The 24,464-nt window shown below is 40.2% G+C and overlaps 1 protein-coding gene across 2 annotated transcripts in view; it reads left to right on the forward strand.

Moving 5' to 3' along the window:
* WLS (Wnt ligand secretion mediator) overlaps window positions 1-24,464 on the forward strand; it is a 134,806-nt gene that overhangs the window by 34,476 nt on the left and 75,866 nt on the right. For both annotated transcript variants that reach the window (XM_038001483.2, XM_007978340.3), the window contains exon 2: window positions 3,725-3,997. In XM_038001483.2, the coding sequence (XP_037857411.1) occupies window positions 3,725-3,997 (273 nt within the window). The remainder of the gene's footprint in view (window positions 1-3,724; window positions 3,998-24,464) is intronic.

Here is a 24,464-nt window from a genome sequence, read left to right on the forward strand (position 1 = left end):
CTTTTAGCTGGAGTAGGACATTGCACTGAGCTGAAATATATTGTTGGGGGAACATTAACTGTCCATGTTTGAATATCAGGATATCTGTTTACTTTCTCAAGCAATACATGTGTTTTCTCTTTTGAACGCTATGAGAAAAATGAGAAATGTTGAATTATCTTCAGGTTTTGAAGTTATGGACAACATTTTGAGACTGGAGGACTGATTTATTAAAGTGAAAAACATTGTGATTCTCATAGTATAGCTTGAGATGCACTTGAGGCTTCTCCAAGTTCACTGCCATGATATTTATGAAAATATTAGTATTTCTGGGATTTTTTTTCTTTATGAAAGAAACACTAGACTAATGAGAGAATGAAAATAATGCAGGCCCCTAAAAAGGCAGGCGTTCACTGCATTCATTAAAAATGCGGCCTTTGTGCCCGTAAAGTGTTCAGCTTCTGTGTTATTAAGTTTGGAATGTGGTTTTGGAGCTTCGCTGAGGAACTCAGCTAGTTATTTTTCGTTTTGGTCTGAGAAGTGAGAGACTTGTTTTTCAAGAAGGTAAAAAATAAAGAAAAAAAGGTTAGGTTCATTTTGGAAGAATAGAAGTTTTAAAATGTAGTAACTATTTTCTGCAGCAAATAGTCAGTTTGAGCATGTTAGCCGAAAATAGAATTCATGACTTTTGTCTCACTGTTTATTTCTCCAACCACATTAAAAAGGGTTCAGTTAAATGTGCCATTTGGCTTTTCTAATGTCAGTGGGCTATTTAGCTGAGTCAGGATAACCGAAGTTTGATTGACTCATATTTCTAAGAATAAGTCAGATGTCTGATTTTGGATGTGTTCGATGTAAAGTCTTTGTGATACAGTTTTGAGTTTTAAAGAAAAACTTTCCTAGCAGGGGTTAGTGGCAACTTGTATTGCAGTGTTCAGCATTCTACATGAAGGATGTTCAGCTAGAGTTTAGTAGTGTTGAGTTTTCTGGTAAGTTTTAATAGGCATTGTCCCAACTTCTTGCAAACATAACATTTTACTAAAAATGTATCAAAATAGATATTTAATAGAATAGAAAAATAATGTGGATTCGAACATTAGAAGTGGGGCAGAATATTAATAATACACATATTTGCCTCTTATATAACTTTCTGTTTGCTTTTCATGTTTCTCCATTGCTGTCTGATCTCTATTAAATAAGAGAGAATTTCTGCTTGGAATTTCTGCAGACATAATAAACCAAGTATCAGATGCACAGAAATACACGTATTTAAACCACACACATAAACCATAATTTATGACATTTTCTTTTAACTACTAACTTTCAAAGTTTTATAGATGTATATATTTTAAAGTATACCAGTAGGACCCACATAAAGAAAACAATGAAAGTTTCAAAGAAATTTAAAAACAGATTGTAGACAATGGAGAAGCAAGTACTGTTCTTGGATGGGAAAACTACATGCTGGGGAAAGATGCTAATTCTGTCCACATTAACTTATTATTATCTATTTATTTATAGATTTGATTTAATCCTCAATATCCTAGCAAAAAGATGTAAATTTGAAATGGATTGGGGAAGAGAGTTAATCTAGCAGATATTGATAAAAATAATCAACTTAGCCGGGCACAGTGGCTCACGCCTGTAATCCCAGCACATTGGGAGGCCAAGGCGGGAGGATCATGAGGTCAAGAGATCGAGACCATCCTGGCTAACACAGTGAAACCCTGTCTCTGCTAAAAATACAAAAAATTAGACAGGCATGGTGGCGGGTGCCTGTAATCCCCACTACTCGGGAGGCTGAGGCAGGAGAATGACGTGAATCCAGGAGGTGGAGTTTGCAGTGAGCCGAGATTGGGCCACTGCACTCCAGCCTGGGCAACAGAGCAAGACTCCGTCTCAAAAAAAAAAAAAAAAATCAATTTATAGAATTCAAAGCAATGTTGTGCTGATCCATGAATTGCCAGTTTAATACATGGAAAAGAACAGATGTTCAGAAACATATGCTCATATAAATAAGGTTAACAATGATATGATAAATCAACAAAAGGGAAGGTCTGTTCAATAAACTATAATTTAAATATTTAAGAAATAAAACTAGAACCTTACCACATCTCATAGCAATTTTCATATGGATCAACTATTTAAATATTAGAAAAAATGAAATTGCAAAAAATAAATAGTCAAATATAGATGACTATTGAATTTTGAGATCAAGAAGGTCAGTTTCTCTAAGCACAAAAGCATGGGGGAAAAAAACATAAAAGAGGGATTCCATATAAGATCTGGAACTTCTCTATTTGAATGTGCCATAAACAAATTTAGATAGCAGATGGAAAATTTAGGATAAATTTCCAGCAAAACATATTAGACAAATGATGATTCTTATTTATAGATAGCCTTTACAAATGGATGAAGGAGAAGTTGATTTTGGTGTATTGTGTGATTGACTATTTTGCAACTACTAACTGAAAGATTTTAATTATAAAGAAAATATATAATAGCTAATATTTTATACTTTTTGTGTTCTCAAGCACTACTCTGAATGCTTCAATATGTTAACTTGTTTAAAATATACAGTGACTTGGAAAGGTTGGTACTATTATTATTGCCATCTAAGAGATGATAAAACTGATACAGAGATAAGCTTAGTAATTTGGTCAAAACTTTCCTAGTGCGGATTTGCAGTGACACAACTAAAAATGAGAGAGCCAGGATTTGACATCAGACAGGTGGCCTCCGGAGCCAGTGTTATCACACACTACTCTGCTTTTCTAAGTGAATAAAAAGAAAAGACTATAAAACTAGGCATGATATAACTATTTTATAAATGTGTTAATAGTTGTGTATATTTTAAAGTTACACAATTTAATTCATGTGTAAACTTTTTATCTAATTATACAGTCACAGAAAAGACAGATGGTATTTTGACATTTTTTCAACAGTGGTTACTTCCCTCTAGTGGGATTTTGGGTAAATGTTGTTTTGAACTTAAAATTTCTGTATTTTCCAAATTATTAATATGATAATCATATAACCATTAAATAATCACAAAACAGTGTTTTTAAAGTTATGCATTTCAAAGTTGCTTTGCTGTCTTGAAATGCATGGTTTATATTACTTTTGAAGTATCAGTCAGTGTTTGAGTTCCCATTCTCTGCTAGGTACCAAGCCAAGTGGTGGCCCCTAGTTCTTTATCTTAAGCAAAAGCAATATTGTACAATTTTAGAGCCAAGAGGAATCTTAGAAACTTGTCATTTCGTTTCTCAGATGAGGGTCCTGAAGCTGTTATAGATTTAACTGACTTACCCAAGAGTCACTGACAGTAAGTTTTTAACCAGGCTTCGAATCCAGATTTGAAGACTAAGGTCTTCTGACTTTAGATACTGTTCTCTATGAAGCCCCAGAGCTCTCCAAGACCTCAGTCAGGTGGGAACTGTAGCACAGTTGATTTTTTTGTGACATTGTTTTGAAGTGCGGAAGTATAACTAGACTGGTTACAAATGTATTCTTTCACAGCAATTGAAAACATAATGGGAAGGTTCTCAGGGATACTGTTAGGACACCTCTGGAGGTCACTGAACGACCTTCACCCAGATTTGGAAGATCCCTAAGTATTGCTGAGCCCCAGTTGTAGAAGGCAGTACAAAAACTGGAGAGAACACAGTAATGGAAAGAATATTAGCCAGAAACAGTAGTTTCAGTAGATGGTTTTTCTAAAAACAGACAAACATTCTCTTTTCAGCTCCAGGGCCCACAACGGCAGTGTCCTACCTGTCGGTGAAATGTGTGGATGCACGTAAGAACCATCACAAGACAAAATGGTTAATGCCTTGGGGACCCAATCAGTGTGACAAGATCCGAGACATTGAAGAAGCAATTCCAAGGGAAATTGAAGCCAATGACATCGTGTTTTCTGTCCACATTCCCCTCCCCTCCATGGAGATGAGTCCTTGGTTCCAATTCATGCTGTTTATCCTGCAGCTGGACATTGCCTTCAAGCTAAACAACCAAATCAGTAAGTGTACTCTCCTCTCATCCCTTTCTTCCCTTTGAGCATTGCCCTCTTTGGGTTCTTTTGGAGCCAATTCTAATAAAAGTAAAAATGATAATAGTAATAGCAGAGAATTATTGACTACTTACCAGGCACTTTCTGAGTACTTTACCTGTATTAACTCATTTAATCTTCCCACCAGGTTCCTTGAGGTAGTCTTATTATTTCATTTTAGAGATGGAACACTTGGGCACCAGTGAGGTTACTCATGATCTGAAGACTGGAGAGTGGAAAAGCTGAGATTTCTGACTCAGAAAACTGCCCTAACCACCAACCTTCATCACCTCTCTAGTGTCACAGGGGAGTTCACCCCATTGGAGTGACTTGAGGGTTCCTGAAAGGTTGTTTTTTTTTTGTTTGTTTTTTGTTTTTTGGTTTTTTTAATGTCTTTTCCCACTTGGCTTTGAGTAAAGCTATGGCCTTAGAAAAAGATCCCTACCAAAGTGGAAATGCTAACCCATGCGCACCCATTTCCCCACCAAACCAGGTTTTTTTTTGTTTTGTTTTGTTTTTGTTTTTTTAGCTTACTCATTTGCAGTTTAAAACTCTGAGGGCATGAGATATATAAACTTTTCATGGGGAGAAAAATCACTGGGGTGATTTCTGGGAGGCCGATACATTTATGGCATCTGGGGACAGTATTAGGAATCTTAGGCTAAGAAGGAAGAAAACTTTTTTTTTTCCTTTTTGACTGAGATGGGATTAAGGATGTGAGGGAAAGGGGAAAAGATGTGTTAAAGGCAGCTCTGTCTAGGGCCTCTCCATGGATTGAAACATTATTGCTTTTTCTTTTTCTTTTTTTTTTTTTTTTGTGGAGACAGAGTTTTGCTCTTGTTCCCCAGGCTGGAGTGCAGTGGTGCCATCTCGGCTCACTGCAACTTCTGCCTCCCGGGTTCAAGTGATTCTCCTGCCTCAGCCTCCCACGTAGCTGGGATTACAGGCACCTGCCACCACGCCCAGCTAATGGTTTTTTTTGTTTTGTTTTGTTTTTCTGTATTTTTAGTGGAGACCGGGTTTCACCATGTTGGCCAGGCTGGTCTTGAACTCCTGACCTCAGGTGATCCACCCACCTCGGCCTCCCAAAGTGCTGAGATTACAGGTGTGAGCTACCGCACCTGGCCTGAAACACTATTCTTTCTTCTTCTGTTTTTTTTTTTTTTTTAGCGACAGAGTCTCCTATGTTTCCCAGGCTGGTCTCACATACTGGCTCAGGCTGGAGTTCAGTAGCATAATCATAGCTCACTGCATCCTCAAACTCCTGGGCTCAAGCTATCCTCCCACCTCAGCCTCCTGAATAGCTAGGACTACAGGCTAATATTGTAATTTTTAATTATTTTTTCCTTTTTGCAACAGGGTCTTGCTCTGTTGCCCAGGCTGGAGTGCAATGGTGTCATCACAGCTCACTGCAGCCTTAACCTCCCAGGCTCAAGCGATCTTCCCACCTCAGCCTCTTGAGTAGCTGGCATGAGCCACTGCACCTGGTCTTAAATTTTAAAAATTAGTTTTTTTGGAGATGGGAGTCTCTCCTGAGCTCAAGCAATCTTCACACTTTAGCCTCCCCAAATTTTTGGTTTACAGCTGTGAGCCACCATGCCTCATCTGAGGTACTATTTCTAAATATAATTTTCATGTATCTGTAATAATTTTGATATACAATTATTTTTACTCTGTTTAGGAGTTAGAGCACTATGTATACCTGACTGATAGCTTACCGAAATAAGTAGATTGTGCTGAGATAATTTTCTAGATACAGTTTTCTTTTTCTCATTCATTCATTCTCTTGCCCATTATTTTAAACTGTTTTTGAGTACCTACCACTTCTAGGCACTCTGCTGTTGGTTGAATATGCTGTCTTTTAAGGAGCTTATGGCTAAGTGGAAATGACAGGCAAATAACTAATCATTACAGTATGGTATGCTGGATGCTGTGACCAAGTTATGCCAAGGAGGATATGGAAACTTAAAAGTCTTCACAGCAGAGAAACGGAAGACTTCCCTGGAAGGGTGTGTGGGTGTGTGTTGGTGGGGATGTTGTAGAGAGGCAAGCAGACAACTCGTTGAGGTGAATGTTAAAGAGAGAAAAGCCTGGTGAGGAGGTGAAGATGAGCAAATGGAAGAACATTCTATATAGAAGGAAATGTCTTATATGAGGGTCCGAATCTGCACAACGGCCTCAAGCTTTCAAGTGGTGGTTCCCATGTCTCTAAACTCTTGCTTATTGACTCACTTGTTCACTCACTCACTCATTGGTTGTGCAACACATTTATTCATGAGTTCATTTAAACTTTATTAAGTCCCAGCCATATGTTGAACACTCAGTACTGAGGATATAAGATTGCACAAGACATGGTTGTTGTAATGGGTCAGGGAAGAGGGTGCCTGGAAAACAGACACTTAAACCTACAAATAAGAAAAAAAAACATCATGTGCTATAATAAGAATACACAATGTAATGTGAGGAGCCTTGGGAAGGAAAGAGTTTGCTATGAGATTCAAAACTAAATGTCTAAAAATTTTTTGAAACCTGCAGGTTTGGGTTTTAGTATTCCTATTCCTAAGAATGCATTCAAGCAAAGGAGAATGAGGACAGTAAGAAGAGCCGTGGCAGGATGAGATAGGTAGAGTACCTGATTTATATATGTTTGGGTGGAAAGGTAAAGGACGTGGTATTCTGTATTTGGGCTTGCTGTGGTTATTTCAGGTATAATCTCTCCTAGACAGATTCCTACTTCTAGCTCCAAGTATAAAGAAAAAGATTTACCCTGTAATCATAAATTAAACAATTACTATCTACTGACTGTATTAATGCTGGGTAACAAATTACCCTAACATTTAGCAGCTTTCACCGATAAACATTTTTTTTTCTTTTTTCTTTTCTTTTCTTTTCTTTTTTTTTTTTTTTTTTTGAGTCAGAGTTTCTTGTGGATGCAGTGGCACAATCTTGGCTCACCACAGCCTCCGCCTCTGGGGTTCAAGTGGTTCTCCTGCCTCAGCCTCCCGAGTAGCTGGGATTACAGGCATGCACCACCATGCCCAGCTAATTTTTATATTTTTAGTAGAGACAGGGTTTCTCCACGTTGGCCGGGATGGTCAAGAACTCCCGACCTCAGGTGATCTGCCCACCTCGGCCTCCCAAAGTGCTGGGATTACAGGCATTAGCCATGGTGCCCAGCCAACTATAAACATTTCTTAGCTCCTCATTTCTGTGGGTCAAGAATCTAGTTTGGGAGTCTCTGGCTCAAACTCTCTCTTGAGGTTGCAATTAAGCTGTTGGCCTGGTCTGCAGTCTCATCAGGCATGAGGGCTCCACTGGGGGAGGGGGATCTGCTTCCAAGCTCTCTCACATGGTTGTTGGCAGGCTTCCATCCCTCCCACGTGGGTCTCTCCATAGGACTGCCTCGCAACATGGCAGCGGGCTTCCCCCAGAGATAGTGAGCCAAGAGAGCACCCGAGCAGTGCTGGAGAGGGAAACCGCTGAATCTGACAAGCGACGTTCCATCACTTCTGCTGTATTCTGTTGGTTAGAACTGAACTAGTAAGTCCAGCCGACCCTCAAGGGAGGTGATGACAGAAGGGCATGAATGCCAGGAGATGGGGATCATTGAGGACTCTCTTAGAGGCTGAGTACCTGCTGGCATACTTTTCAACAGACTCACGGTTTCATTTGAAATATGTTCCCCGATTTATATCTAGACTGGGGGTAAGACAGAAGGTTTTTTAAGAGCATGGGCTTAGGAGTCCTACAGTGATGGGTTTAAATCCTTGTACCACTTTTTAAAAGCTCTGCCATATTGGGCAAGTTACAGAACCTCTTTTAGCCAGTTTCCTCCCTTGTAAAATACGGATAATAATGCCTAATTAACCAAATCACTCTAAGGAATAAATTAGCTTATGTAAAACTTTTAGGAAGTAGTAAGTACTTGTTTTTTATTTATTTATTTTTTTTGAGACGGAGTCTCACTCTGTCACCCAGGCTGGAGTATAGTGGCGTGATCTTGGCTCACTGCAATCTCTGCCTCCCGGGTTCAAGAGATTCTCCTACCTCAGCCTCCTGAGTAGTTGGGACTACAGGTGCATGCCACCACACCCAGCTAATTTTTGTATTTTTAGTAAAGACGGGGTTTCGCCATGTTGGCCAGGCTGGTCTCGAACTCCTGACTTCAGGTGATCCACCTGCCTCGGCCTCCCAAAGTGCTGGGATTACAGGTGTGAGCCACCACACCCAGCCTGGACATAGTAAGCACTATTTTAAAAAATTAAAAATTAAAAGTAGCTATTAAAATTATCCAATTATATTTATCCTTATTGCTGAAATTCAGCCATTTTTCCAATTCTTACTTCTGCACCTTGGTTAGTGAGATTAGTCTTTATAAAAGAAGCATGCAGTAGAGATAAGTCTTCCTTATCCACAGGGGATATGTTCTAAGACCCCCCAGTGAATGCCTAAAATCACAGCACTGAACCCTTTATACATACATGATGTTTCTTCCTATACATACATACATAGGATACAGTTTAAATTATAAATTAGGTGCAGTAAAAGATTAACAATAATTAATAATGAAACAAAAAAATATGCTGTTCACAGTTTTAAGGATAGATTCATTCTTATTGTAGATCTTAGCAACCTCAGCGTAAGATTTTTTTTCTTTTAAGTTGAGAACTTTATCTTCTTAAAGGAAGCACTTGACTTGTCTCTTTAGCACATCTGAAATGCCAGCATCCATACTCTTGCGCCTTGGGGCAATAATTAGAGAAAATAAGGATGACTTGCACACAAGTACTGTAATACACAGCAGTCGATCTGGTAACCTAGATGGCTGCTAAGTGACTAATAGGCAGGAGCAGGGAGATGCTGGACCAAGAGGTGATTCTTATTGGGGGACAGCACAAGATTTCATGATGCTACTCAGAACAGTGCATAATTTAAAACTTAAGAATTGTTTATTTCTGGAATTTTTCATTTAATATTTTTAGACTGTGATTGACCTCTGGTAACTGAAACCTCTAAAGGTGAAACCTCTGATAAGGAGACTCTTTTAGCTTTCATTTATCGTTTCCTCGCTCAAAACATCTTCAGTGACTAACAAATAAGACTTGGTGTTCAGAGCCCTTCTGGCTCAAGGCTTCTTTTCAGCCTCCTTCCTCGCTGCTGACCTGTAACCGTTCTCTGCATCCTCAACAGGAATAGTTTCCTGCCCTGTAAACACATCCAGAGAGTTTCTCCCCTTTGCGTCTTTGCTGATAATTGATCCTGCCTACCTCTTCCTCTCTTGTGATTCCCCTTCTCACAAATGAAGGGCTCCTCCCAGAAAAACCTACACTCATTCTTCACAACATCCCAAATGTCACATACCCCTGGAGCCTTCCTAGGTATTTTCTATATTATCTCCCGTCCTCATTCCTTCCTGGATATAATCTGTCTTTCCTTACACATCCTTCATTACTTGGCCTTGTGATGTTTACTTTATCAGCCTTGTGGTCTGCACAGTGGAATTGTCTTCTCTGAGTCCTTACCAAGTTACAAACTCCCAGTGGGCAGATTATGCAGTATGTTTACATTTATGACATCCACAGCTTTGTGTATAGGAAGCTGTGGATGAAAATACTGGATTGTGTCATTCTTCTGCCACTAAAAGGAACATAAAGCAACTGATTGAAGTGCTTCCTCCCCTCCCACACTTCAAAATAAGAGTTTTGTTGTTTAACATTTCAGTATATATGTCTAGTCCCCCCTGCTCCTATATTTTTTACACTGATGAAATTGTGGTTAAGAAGTTAAGAATTGACTATAGGAGTAATATGTTGCTACTTTTGAGCAGCCTGTTACATGACAGGCAGTTGTTTAGAGCATAGTCTGACAGTTGGGCAGGTACTTGCCACAGGTTCCGTTTTTAGGTTGTGAGGAAAGTGCTGGATTATCTTGTGGTTCTACCTTTTACATCACTGAAGGTGACTGGCCTATAATTTGATTTCAAAACTTGGCATCAGAATCATTGAGTAACGTAATGCAGAGCCTCAGGTAAGTTTAGGTGAAATTTTAAAAGTCAACGATAAATTTCTAAAATTATACCACCAAAATTGAAAAAAGGTTAAATATGTTGACTGAATGTTATTAATAGCTGAACTTTAAAAAAGAAATTTCCCAGTAATGTGAAATAACTCGAATACTTTTAGCTACTTTTTTTTGCCAGTTTCTAATGATGTTTTATATTGATTATAAATGGATTGAATATTTTAGAATTCTCCAAACTCCTTTGAAATGTATTGAAAGCTCCCTGTTTACATTTTTTGGCTTTAGCAGTGAGAATAAAATGATTTTAAGCTGAACTCCTGAGCATTTCTCCCAAACCAGAAACTAAGGAATAATTCTACATGTTAAATAATTTCACAGATGAATTACTTCCCAGCAAATATTAATCCTAAACAACAAAAACGCCCATGTTGGCAAAGCTTTAAAACATTTCTATATGTACATAAAATATGAATGTCTTATTTTTTCTCATGTACATCTTCATGCTCTAAAATATTTTATCTTCATCTACAAAAATACTGTACTCAAGCTTTCTATCTTAAAAATAATCCTTAATTTTCTTAAAACTTAAGAACTAGCGTTTAATAGGGGTATACTAAAAAGTTAACAAGATGGACCACTAATTATTCCTTTGATAAATGAATAAAATAACTTTCTTGATAGAGCTATCAAGAAAACCACACCAAAAAATACTTTTCATGAGTAGCAGCAACACATTTTGGCTGCTAACTTTTTTTTTTTTTTTGAGGTGGAGTCTCGCTCTGTCGCCCAGGCTGGAGTGCAGTGGCACGATCTTGGCTCACTGCAAGCTCCGCCTTCTGGGTTCAAGCAATTCTCCTGCCTTGGCCTCCTGAGTAGCTGGGTCTACAGGCGCCTGCCACCACACCCGGCTAATTTTTGTATTTTTAGTAGAGATGGGGTTTCACCATGTTGGCCAGGATGGTCTTGATCGCCTGACCTCGTGATCCACCTGCCTAGGCCTCCCAAAGTGCTGGGATTACAGGCGTGAGCCACCGTGCCCAGCTGATTGCTTTTATATAAGAAGTTACATATTGTGTTTGTGGGAATATTCATTTCCTTAAATTTATCCTCTCTTTCTTTGCTTATGGACACTGAGCAAGACATTGGTCATACAGATTATATATATTATGTTATATATATTCAGCAATATACATACACACACTCATATTTTAGTATAATAGGCACATCAAGTCTAGATTTCTCTCTGATTTTGGTATTAAGAATGCATGAGACTGTCTACTTTTTCTATTTTTTTATCATTACTTTGGATTCCTTTCTGACAGCAATGAACAGGACTTCAGAGAAGAGTTTGGGAGTGTGGCAAACAACATCCTATTACACATGATGGTTTTCTGCTTATCAGAGATTCACCTGGAACAGTATTACTTCATATGTAAGGAAAAGTCAAGACCAATCCATTTTTTTTTTTTTTTTAACTTTTCCAGGCAGTCTTTGAAATGAGTTTCAGATTTCAAACAATGAGAAGAGATTTCATGTTTGGGCTCTGAAATTAAAGCTGGGGTTATAATATATGTCTGGGCAGTGTTTTCATGTACTTTTGAAGAGTCTTTGAGTAGATAAAATAATCTAAGGACTACATATTTTAAATGACTTCTAGTCACTTGGGGTTAAATGTTTATTCCCTTTGAATCTTTCAGTTTAAAAGTGATACAGGTTTTAGCTAGGATTTGAATTTCTAAACCCTCAGAAAATTAGAAACGCGTTGACTTACACGATAGAAGCTGGCCATTGTTTTCATTTCTGAATTTAATTAAGCTGGTGCCTTTGGGAGAAAAACGATGGCATTATAAGGTACTTCATAGTAATAAATTTCCTGATATACAGCTTCTAAAATTCTTGGAATCTCCTGAGTGATAGGAATGCCTCTTTGCATGCTAATGAGTCAACTGAAGGCTGGGGACTCCCAGATACTTCAGAATGGTCACCTGACAGACCAAGGCATGATTAGAAAGGTGGGGAACTAATTTCAGCCCCACCCATCAACAGCCAGGAGGGAAGAAGGCCTAAAGATTGAGTCACTCACCTATGGCCAATAAAGCAATCAGTCATGCCTAGGTAATGAAGCCTCAAAAACTCAAAAGGGCTGGGTGCTGGGAGCTTCCAGATAGCTGAACTTGCAGAGGTTCCGAGAGCATGGCGCCCTAGAGAGGACGGGGATGCTCTGTGTCTTACCACAGCCATCCTCAACCTTTTGGGCACCAGGGACCAGTGTCATGGAAGACACTTTTTCCACAGATGAGGGGATGGGAGATGCTTTGGGTATGAAATGGTTCCACTTCAGATCATTAGGCATTAGATTCTCATAAGGAGCATGCAACCTAGATCCCTTGCATGCATACTTCACAATAGGGTTCCCACTCCTATGAGAATATAATGCTGGCTGATCTGACAGGAGGCAGAGCTCAGGCTGTAATACTTGCTCACCCACCTCTTACCTCCTCCTATGTGGCTCAGTTCCTAACAGGCCACTTACTGGTACCTGTCTGCTGCCAGAGGGTCAGGGACCCCTGCCATACCACATGCCTTACCCTATGAATCTTTTATCTCGTTGTTCATGTGTATCCGTTGTCATATCCTTTATAACATTTGCATAAGTAAAGTGTTTCTCTGAGTTCTGTGAGCCTCTGTGGCAAATCAATCAATCCCGAGGAGGGGGGTCATGGGAACGCCTATTTATAACAGGCCACAACCTGTTTTTGCGATGGGCATCTGAAATGGGGGGCCGTCTTATGGGACTGAGCTTTCAACCTATGGGACCTGACGCTATTTCCAGGTAAGTGGTGTCAAAATTGAATTGAATTTTCGGACACCCAGCTGATCTCTGCTGTGGAAGTGATTGCTTGCTTGCTATGTGGAGAAACCTCCCCCGACTCTGTGCCCCTCTCCTTCCATCACATATAGGTCACAAGTAGTCTGTGTTATGTCGATTATGAGTGGAGCAGGAGCCAAAAAATGGTGTTTTTTTGTTTGCTTATTTGTTTGTTTTTCTCCTCACTCGGAGTTCAACTTTTAAATGGTAGTTTTAAAACAATAGTCTGTAAGAGTTGAGGAAAAGAGGCCAGTTAAGAAAATCCAGAGACCCGTAGATGCTTAGGAACAGGAGTCATTGATCTTTCAGTGAATACCAATTACAAATATGAACAGACCTATCTGTGGAAATCTATGATTGAGTCAGTGCTGGCTTTTTGCTAAATATTTCAGAGGTACAGAATTAATGAATTTGTCAGGGTGTAAACATGATGCTTCTGTCTAGTTGTTAGGGATATGGGATTTCAATTTTTACTCTAAAGGAGTTAGGAAATAGAAGGAGTATGAGTAGGCAGAGAAGAGTGTCAGAAAAAAGTCAGCCTTAACATTTGGAGTCTGGATGTATTATGAATCATTGATAAAAACGATTATTTACGTTATGGTCTTAGAACTCTCTGTAAGGTCAAATTCTGTTATTTGAAAATATACTCTAGAGTGGTATACCTAGTTTTGTTAACAGATGCCATTCTAAAATACTTTCTTAAATATACCATTTTTGAAAAAGTCACTCTATGCATTAGGAAAATAAAGGTTTGGATTGGCTAAAGTGGTACCCACTGGAAATGGGTTGTCACTCTAATGATTACAACTGTAAGTCATATACTTAGTATACCCCAGACTCTCCAAGGGCTTCTTTTGAGGAACCTGGGCGCATAGATCAAAGTTAGAGGATTCATTTACATATCTCTCTGTCCAGCTTTCAAATCTATAGGCTGTTGAAATAGAAGCACTAGAGCCATTGGCAGAAAGCCTCAAGATGGGTAGCTGTGCCTTGAGTAGTAAATCTAGGAGTTTCAGGGGTTGAAAAATTCCTGAGACTGAAGAAATATTGGTAAATGATGAAGGGTAGGGGAAAGCCAGAATAATGTCTGTCCTATTCTTACGTAATGAAAGCATTATATTTCGCCTTGATCCTTGTGCTGTACATAGAACCCAGTGTTAAGTCTTACTTGCTTATTTGTTTCATTATTGCAAATGGCCACATGAAGCAGTAGAATTCTTTCTATAAGTGGCAAGTGATTTTTCTTTCCCCACACTGAAAGCATTTCTGTGTAACATGTTGCTACTTTAAAAAGTAATTAGAATGATATTACCAGTCAGTTTTCAAGTTAAATGGCTGAGTGCCCTGGGAGAAAGTTGACTAACTTTTGGCAGAGTAATTGTGCTTTTCCATTTGTCCATTTGTTATAGAATGTTAGGTAGACAAAGAGAAGACAACTGGAATAAAGGAACAGTCTATTGACCATAAAAAATAAATTCTCTGAATTTCATCCTTCTTTAAATTCATCCATCATATTATCTAGAATGGTGATGGGTGAATTTGTAGAAGGATGAGAGTCAAAGAATCCTTCTGGGAACTAATTTTTGGGCTTCAACAACAATTGTGATATTTAATTCTGTGTTTTCTGATGCTTCTGAGGAAAGGTCCATAAAGAGAGCTTAATGGGACAGAGGATTCCATACACCATAAAAACTATCCCTGCTATGATGGAACAGGCCATTGGAAGTATGACAGTCACATGACTGTATTTCTATGCTTCAGCAGATAGTCCTTACGAATAAAATATGTGGAAGCAACTGCTAAGAAGAAATCTATAACTCTACTCTCCAACCCCTACTACTACTCCCACCAAAAAGAAGTCTTCTTTAATTTATGACCATATCTTCTTTAATTTATGACCATGTTAGAGCCTGTGTTAAAACTATCTAACATTTTTGCTGAGCATGGTGGTTCACACCTCTAGTCCCAGCACATTGGGAGGCCAAGGTGTGCGGATCACCTGAGGTCAGGAGTTCAAGAGCAGCCTGACCAATATGGTGAAACCCCATCTATACAAAAATTAGCCGACTGTGGTGGTGTGTGCCTGTAATCCCAGCTACTTGGGAGGCTGAGGCAGGAGAATCACTTGAACCTGGGAGGTGGAGGTTTCAGCAAGCCAAGATTGCACCGCTGCACTCCAGCCTGGGCAACAGAGCAACTCTGTCTCAAAAAAAAAAAAAAAAACAACTCTCTAACATTTCTAATTAGATAGTTTTTATTGTTGGCTAGTGTCACCAAAATTCAAAATTTTAAAGTTACCTTTTAAATTTCTTTACCACAATTTGAGTCAATGCAAGCAGAAATAAAAACTTCAAATTCTCCCTTTGTTCTCCTCCTCCTTCCTTTCCCTCCGAAAAAGGTAAGTTGAAAAGCTCAAAATACAGCACAAAGATCTCAGAGGCTTAAATGGAGTAGGGTTTGTAGTGTTAGGTAAATGGTAGGGAAGTTGTCAGTATTCAAGATGGGCTTACATGGCCAGTCCCCTTTACTCTTATTGAATTGTGTGCCCCTTCAAATCAAGACTAGAACCTGGAATTTACCAGTATGAATCAGTTTTACTTACTGATTTGGGATAGAAAGCAACTAAAATCTTGGGAGAAAACTAAATTTTCTTTACCCCAGGATAGAGAAGATTAGGGACATGATGTTTGTTTGCTCATGAATTATCTCTCCCTTTGAGGAAATCTTCAGGCACATCTTGACAGCTCTTCCTTTGGAATTAACCATTGTGAGCATATTTATATTGGCAGGAGCATGGAAACCTTTGGCTTTGTTTTATTTGGGTGTGATTATTAGTAAGCACATTACGTGGACAATGTCATTATAAGGCTTCTCCATAAGCATCACTATAGAGCTCTATCTGGCTTGGTGGGTTTTGTTAAGCATTTGCAAATGAAAAATTCCAATTCAGAAACAGAGTAGGACTCCTCCAAAACCTTTCCAAGATTTTAAAGTTAGTATTTATAGTTTGGTATATCTAGTTACATACGCTTCCTTCCAGTCATCTATTGGTTTCTGGTCAATTTAACATTGGTGAGTAGATTGTGTTAGATTAGTCTCTAGTCTTAACAAAACACTTCTATGGTGTTGAATAATTTACAGAAATCGTTACTAAACATCAGCTGTTTTATTTTAGCTTGAAGTGCTAGAAGGAATACTAGAGGGCTGCTGGTCTAATAATCATCAACCAAGCAGTTTAGACTGGAGTGTGAGGGCTAAGAGAACCCCTTGATACTCTATATAAAATTTCGGTCGTATTTGCTTATATGCATTTTTGAAGTAAGAGTGTGTGTGGTTCTTGTCAGGTTTGCAAATGGGTGGTTGACCCAAGTTAAAGCACTAAATCCTTTAATTTAGCAACAGGAGAAAGCTTGAACTCTGTGGTACTTGCCCACGGTGGCACAGCTGGCTGGAGCCGGGGCAGGATCTCCTCATTGTACCTCAGTGGTGTAGATAGGTAGATGGCACCTAACAACACGTGCACCACCCCATACAGGTGAGTCAGTCTTCTACCAAACAGCGGACTCTAATATCCTTGCACAGAAGTTGCACTGGTCGTTCTAAAATGATATATTTTCAATTTTTTTAAATCTCCCAATCAGTATTTCAGGGAATGAAGTGCAGTCTAGAATCTAGACTAGGTGGTAGGCTGGTCCTGTTTATAGTGCCACAGCTGCAGATCACCCATGTGTCTCATTTCCTGCTCTGAGTTTAGAATATAAATGAGGAGATTCTCTTTGCATCCATACAAGTATATCCTGATTACTAAAATAAAAACCTGGTGACATCATTGACTAATGTGAAGAGCAGAGAAGCCAGAAGCAGCAGATCCCATAATGGTGCCCCCAACGTATAGAAGTTATTTTTGTGTTTTCACCTCCTCTTCTAACTTTGGGTCTTGTCAGTATTTAAATGCCAGCTGGTCATAACATAGCTAATGTGAGGTTCTTTTATGGGGAATTCACACCTTTATCTTGGTTAACTTAAAAAACTGAAGTGAAGATTATTTTCTGGATTATATTTTTCTAAGCAAAAGGAAGTTAAATGAGAGCAAGGCAGAATTCTGCTTGCAAAAGTGCTAGGGACACTACACTGGAAAAAACCCTTTTCCCCAACCCTACCTATTGTCTACACACTGACACTAGAAACAGTTCCAGCTCCCCTTTTGCTTTAGTGAGTTATTAGTAATGGTGTTAGTAGAAAGATAGTAGTAATTCTTTATAGGAGGAAGAGGTTCTGGCTTTTTCTGCTCTAGGTTGTTTCCTAAAATAATTGTATAGTGAATCTATTTCTCTTGTGTTGGGGTGATCAGACCCAACATCAGGTCATGGGGGTGACAAAGTCCGGTAGAGTCAAAGGATTGAGAAAAAAAGAGTTTGAGAGAGAAAATTGGGACACCAGGGGGCCATCGCTAGTGTACAGAGGCTGTGAAGGCCCCCAGCTCTGGGAGCCCACGCTATTTATTTGTAATCCAACAAAGAAACAGGTGGTGAAAATGTGGAGGTCAAAAGACCAGGCACATGATCTACAGCTGTGATGGTTTAGCATTTATATGGAACATGTTCTGCTACTTGAGATAATGGGAATAGGAGCCTAGGAGCCTAGGAGGGCTAGAAGTAAGGAGCCAGCAAGTCTAGACACATTCCTGAGGACATTATGCAAGCCCTGCCTCAGTTCCCTCCCTACACTCAGCTTTTTCCCAACATCTTGCTTTGCCCATTATTCATATTTTGACTAGAAAGAAAAGCCCAGGCTTGACCTAACAAGCAAGATTATGCCTTCATTAAAGGTATGGCTTGGGAGAAGATTACAAATATTTCAGTTTAGTATCTTAAAAGAAGTCGCTGTCACGTGGAAAAGAGTTCTAATACCTGTAGTTGTTTGCTGATGAAAAGGTTACCTCTCCCAGTAGTGAGCAGCCTGTTACTGGTAGTGGTCAAGCAGAAGATGGTTGGTGAGGATCATAAGGATGGCCACAGTGATAGCTGGCATAGGGCAGTGCTTTCTTTGCAAAGTACTATCGCACTAAAGATGCTGTTGCTTGTCTTTGTTGCCAGTCATTTGCCTCAGCCTGAACTTGGCCTTAACTCCCCCCTCCCTCAGCATGTTCCACCAACTCTACTGAATGGGCAACTGGCCACAGGATCATTCCCCAAGCCATAGCTGATCAGACTAGCAGTGGGCCCTTGGCCAAAGGGGAAGCAATCAAATTCTCTTATAAGAAATTGCATTTCAGTAATTCGAGGTCTACCTTTATTAGCACTTAAACTGAAAAGCCATGAGAGCCACCTGGGCAGTCATCATTCTATACGTGCACAGAGAAGCTGTGATTGTTGACTGGCAGAGTGGGAAGACCAGATGCAAAGAGGAAAACGGAGATGAAGACTATTGGTGTAATTACAGTAGACTACAAGAGTTGACTTTCCTCCTGACAGCTTTCTATTCCTGGTTTCAGACCCTCCAGCTTGTCAGCATTTTCTGCCCTTGATTTTCCTAAAGCACTCCTCTATTCTTCCAGCTGATTTCTGGTTAAGTTAGTAGGGGTGAAGTCCTATTACTTGCAAACAAATGTTCGCTGATTAAGACAACGTTTATTTCATCGGATCATCTGAACAATTCTATCTGGCAGAGTGAGGACACTGAGGATGAGAGAGTTTACATGATTTGCCAGTCTCCCAGCTGGGAAGTCGAGAGGCTATTAGTGTACGTGATGTTAGGACTCCAATGCCTTGAACCCACCATGAGTCTATTGATGGTGCTATGGAGTGTTTCCTGTTTTGAACTGGAAATTATACTAGATGATCCCTAAGCTCCCATCTACTCTAACTCTCTGAAGTTGAGAGTCCATGACTCAAGATTCTCTGGTTTTATAAAAAATCTCATTGGTATCCCTTTGGTTTTGTAAATAGATGACTTCAGAGATCCTCAAGTGAAAACCATTCTAGAAGATAGTGCTCAGTCAAGACAGATGCTCTTGTTAGAGGGTGAGCTTAGTGTTGAAATGAATGAACTTTCTTTTATTTTGTTACATGCGACCTTGTGTTCATTTCTACTCCTTAGGTAGGCAGACAGGGTTGGTGTACTGGAAGTGTATTTTTAGTCTGACATTAAAAAATGTATCATAGACACCAACACAGGAAGCAGTTTTTAGGTGAGTCAGTGTATAAATAACCTCAAAGAGTTTCATGATGGGATGGTAGATCTTTCAGTTTAGCAGTTCAGCATCTGAAAATCCTTTCCCAATTTCATTCATTCATTCAATAGGCACTTTTGGGACTTGTACTACATGCTAGCATCTTGCTCAGGATTTAAGAAACAAAGATAAATCCTTATTCTTCATAATACAATTTCAGAAACCATCATAACCCTCTTTTGTTTAGTTTTCTCTATCCTGCAAGACTGAATCCTTTTTTTTTTTTTTTTTTGGAAACGGCGTCTCAGTCTGTTGCTTAGTCTGGAGTGCAGTGGCGTGATCTCGGCTCACTGCTGCAACCTCCACCTCCTGGGTTCAAGCAATTCTACTGTCTCAGCCTCCTGAGTAGCTGGGATTACAGGCACGTTCCACCATGCCCTGCTAATTTTTGTATTTTTAGTAGAGATGGGGGTTTCACCATGTTGGTCAGGCTGGTCTCAAACTCCTGACCTCGTGATCCGCCCACCTCGGCCTCCCAAAGTCCCAAGTACTGGGATTACAGACATGAGCCACAGCACTTGGCCTAAGACTGAATTCTTTAAAGGCAGGGACAGTGTGTTGTTCATTGTTATGGCCTTATACTTAGCACAATTCTAGGCACAGTAAATATTCCGTGTGTACTCAAAATAATTAGGATCTCACAGTCTAATTCATGGAGAGAGAATTAAAAAATTACATCACTGTGTTCAGTGCACTAAGTACCCAAAGGAGTCCATAAACATAGAAGGGGAAATGATTAACTCATGGAAAGGGAAATGTTTTGATTGAGTCAAAGGTGGGGTTTTAAAGATATTGGAATCTGTGATCACCTACACTGTGAGGGCAAATAAACAGTCCAAGGGCAGTCTTATTTTTTTCTGGAAAGTAAAAGAGCTTGGAGAGACAACTCCAGCACTGGGTTAAGTACTTTCAAGCCAGAGTGTTTGGGCTGAATCATAAATTATGAGTGTTTGGCCTGCTGCTTATAAATTATGCGACCCTTGGCAAGGAAGTTTTTCAAACTTCCTTGTACTTCATTTTCCTCACTTATAAAGTAGAGATAATAGTAGTACTACCTTTATAGGGTTGTTGTAAGGATTAAACTAGAATAGTACATTGTGAGGCCTTTACATAGTAAGTGCTGGATACATATAGTAAATGCTCAATATAAGTGAGTAGTTGGCTGGGCACAGTGACTCACACCTGTAATCCCAGCACTTTGGGAGGCCCAGGTGGGCAGATGGCTTGAGCCCAGGAATTCGAGACCAGCTTGGGCAACATGGTGAAACCCTGTCTCTACAAAAAATACAAAAATTTTCAGGGTGTGGTGGTATGCCCCTGTAGTCCCAGCTACTTGGGAGGCTGAGGTAGGAGGACTGCTTGGGCCCAGTAGGTTGTACCACTGCACTCCTGCCTGGGTGAGATTCTGTCTCTAAATAAATAAGAGTGAGTAGTTATTATTCTTGGACTTGAATAGAAAGGAGGAATTGTGTTCCAAAGAGGACATAGAAGCCCAGAAACATAGGTGTCAGGGCTGAGTGTTCAGAACAAGGACCCAGTGGATGTTAGCCACAGGCCTTTCATTACTTTGGGACAGTGGTTACTAACTTCAGGTCAAGGACTTTAACCTTGGGAGACATATATGCATAGACCCCGTTTGCACATTTAGTATTCTTATTTCAATGGAAGCCCTGAAGCTCACCCATGGAATTCAGAGGTTTATGAATCCCAACGAGGGTATGCCTCATGAGTACCAAAATGCATGCTGATCAGCACTGAAGCAATTGGAGAAAGTCCTAAAATAGAAGATGTGGGAAATTCTTAGCATCCTTAGGAGAATGTGCCTACAGACATGATCTAATTATATTTGACTGTAAACATAGCAACATGTAAATTATTTTGAAATGGAAGAATATTAAGATGGGAGCAGAGGTGTATGGGAGACAACCTCTTGGAGCAGAAGAGTGGTAAGGGAAGATCAGACAAGAGTTAGCAATGGGAACATTCTTTTGGATGAAGGTAACTCAGCAAAGGCATTAGGTATAGAGAAGGAAACGTTGACTATGTGTCTCCTATGCAGGCTCAATGCTAGATGTTCAAGGTTAAATCTTTACTGTTCTCTGTGAGGCTATTACTGGAGAACAAGTTTTAAATTTAAACAAGTATGAAATTATGGAAGTTAAGTGACTTCTCCAAAGTGATTTGTAGGTGAGAAAGTGAGGACTAAGACCATATTTTTCTACCATGAAATGCTCTGAAATAACATGTGTGCAAAGGACAGTAAGCCCATTTGTTGGGCTGTAGAAAAGTGTCCATAGTAGAGAAAAAAGATGAGCTGCTGAAAGACAGAGGGGCTGGTAGGTGAGTTGCCTTGATGACCAGCTAAGAAATTTGGAGTTTGATCCTTAAGAAAAGGAATTGAAAATAATGTCTCTAGTGCCGAAATAAAATGTGGAATTCAGGATTTGAGACTCGCAGCTTGTCCTTTGAATTATACAGCGGCTGAAAATCATATTTCTTTTTTTCCCATCTGGACTTCTCACTTGGTGGTTTTCCCAACGGGAGGGCATCTGTGAACCTTTTAATGGGAGACGTTGTCAAGCTGGGTTAGGGCTGTGCTCACAGGGCCGGCTTCGGAGGCAGGTAAAATCTGACTCCCTTTTGCTTTTTAGCTACAGACATAGCCATTGCTGCCACCACCAGCTGAGTGACTCGGAATCTAGGGGTTGCCAGTAATTGTGGGTTTAAGTCACAGAGGAAAAAGATAAGAGGAGAGCCAGGCTGGTTTTTCCACAATTAAATGTTGCCTCTCAGGCTTCTCTGTTGGCAGGAATCCAAGAGGTCAGGCACCACCAGCCATATTATTTTTGTCCCTGGCTGCCTGCTCTCATTTGTACCCCCTCCTCATTCATGGGAACGAAGAAAAGGTGGGTTGGAAATAAAAAGGCTTGTTCTAGCCTACTTTTTCCTTTACGAAACTTGTCCGAAACAAAGCTTTCCTGTAAAACAGACAGGATCTCTTCTAGTAGCTGGCTTTTCCTGCAAGCGCTGTCTCTTCTTCTCTTTCTGCTGGCAGCACAAATGTATTTTTGGGGTTAGGGGTGTTACCATTGTTGAAATCTACTTTTCTCCTTGTACAGTTATGCTGATATGTGGTGTTGTTTCTCAAGCATTGCCCTGTAGTCTGGTTCTCTGGTATTTTTGTATTTGTTAATTGTTTAACTCTCCCATTAGTCAAACTCAAGTTGTGATCCCTTGTCACTCAAACTCCATTATAAGTGCCCCGAGGACAGGAATGGTTTTATAGTTCTTTGTTTTGGCCTCAGTGCCTTAACTATAGAAGGCAGTAAACGGCTGGAGGTGTTTTCGATTTCTACATTCATGAAATATTAGAACTAGAAAGGATCTTAGTAAGCCTATGATCCAGCTGTATTATTTCATGAAATAATACATTATGTAAAGTGACTTACTGAAATCATATGGCTAAATAGTGGCCTTTTTAGAGCAAGAAGCGGGTCTCCTAACTTTCCTAACCCATGACTGAGAGACATAATGGGAAAGTACTTGAGCTGCCAAGTCAGGCAAACCTGGGTTCTTATTTTGCCTCCCTCTCACATTGGTAGCATGACCATGGGCCTCAGTTTCCTCACTTTGAAATTGCCTGTGATGGTTTCTATCTGGCTGGCATCTGCATGGGTGAAAATGTCTACACATAGTAGGCAGTAAAAAATGTGAGCTTTTAGGAAACATTGTTTTATTTCTTTTAAAAATACTTCATTTATAAGAAAACACATTTCTGAGATCTTTTCAGCATCAGAACGTGGTGCCCGATTGCTCTTGGTGAGAAGAACTTTGGAGGGTGAACAGGCCAGTAGGACTCTTTGATGGAGATTCAGCCTAGAATGGGCTAGAAATAGAAATTAGCCCTGCTCACGGGACATAAGGTTCATGGATGTAATGCCTTTTCCTTTTCCCAGTTGTCCCTCCATATAAGGGAGTTTGGGTTGATTTACTCAGTAGTTAGTAACGGAGCCCCTATCTCACACTCAGAAGAGGATGTGGAGTAGCAGAGGAGGTTGCCAGGCCAATAGGCCCAACTCGATTCCTGCATGATAGGAACATCAATGGTCATAAACCATTTGATGAGATAGGACAAGCCCAGGGCTGAGGGAGGAGATGGCATTCAGGGGCAGGTGTGTGGAGTGATGCATGTAGAGACCAATGCAACAGTGCTAGCGTGACCCGAAAGGAAAGAGCAATGATTTTAAGAGAAAGGCTGAGGGCGAAGGCTGGAGAGGAAGAGCAGAAAGGGAGTCCAACTTAGCACTCTTGTGTTGTGGGTGGCTTTTATTGAGGGAGGAGCAGCAGAGATCTTTCACGGCTCCACCAAGGGTCATGGTTTTCCAATATACTTCTCTCTCACACACATATGCTTCATCCACCTTCTTTATAGTATTTTGAATCTGTCTATTATCTGGAACCCCGGGTGGCAGTAGAATATTGTCCCATTGTCTCCTGGAGCCCAACTCGGGGAATGTCCTGGCTGATTGATCAAGGGAAGGACCTTATCTTCAAATAGAACCCCAAAGCCGAGTGCAATAATTCCCCACATAAGCCGTATGAAACAAATACTCCGTGTGAATAACACTGGCCTGACTCCAGCAATAACACAGCTGTTGAAACAGCTTAGTCACCAGGGCAATGGAGGTATGCGGTGAGGGAATGTTGGGGTGCCGTGATCTGACATTTAGCTGGCTGGCAGCAGCGCTGAGCGCCAACACGGAGCTGTGGGAGAGCTGCAGAGAGAATCTGCTACCCGTCCACAGGCATTATTCCCTTGTTTCTTTTGAAGCCCAACCATAATCCTCTCCCTAGGCAAGGCAGACTGAGGAGGAAAACGGAAAACATTTTAGGACTGAGGGGAGGGAAAGAAATGGTTTGCTTCTTTTAGACACCTGGTTTCTGCCCCTTAATGATGCATGTTTATTTCCTGGATAACTTTTTTTTAAATGCCCCAGGCTAGGCAGAGTATAATTTAGATATGGTGAAGGGGAAAAAAAACTCATTTATTTATCTTGCCTAGAAAAACGTCGTGACTCTTCTTAGCTTACTTGTGTCCAGGGGATGTACGAAGAAGTCAGCAGGGAAAGTCCTGGCCCTGCTGCCTGATATTGCCTGAATCTCTGTAGCGGTTCATCTGCCAGAGCTCTTGTCTGAAGGACTCTGGGTAGATCTGGGCAAAATACTTAGCTGGTTTCGTCAGGACTTGGGGAGGAGTAATAAACTGCCATGGAGCGACCCCATCCCTCTTCCAGCTCTTTGAAGAACTGACCTGT

This window comes from Chlorocebus sabaeus, chromosome 20 (assembly GCF_047675955.1).
Source record: "Chlorocebus sabaeus isolate Y175 chromosome 20, mChlSab1.0.hap1, whole genome shotgun sequence".
Lineage (NCBI taxonomy): Eukaryota > Metazoa > Chordata > Mammalia > Primates > Cercopithecidae > Chlorocebus > Chlorocebus sabaeus.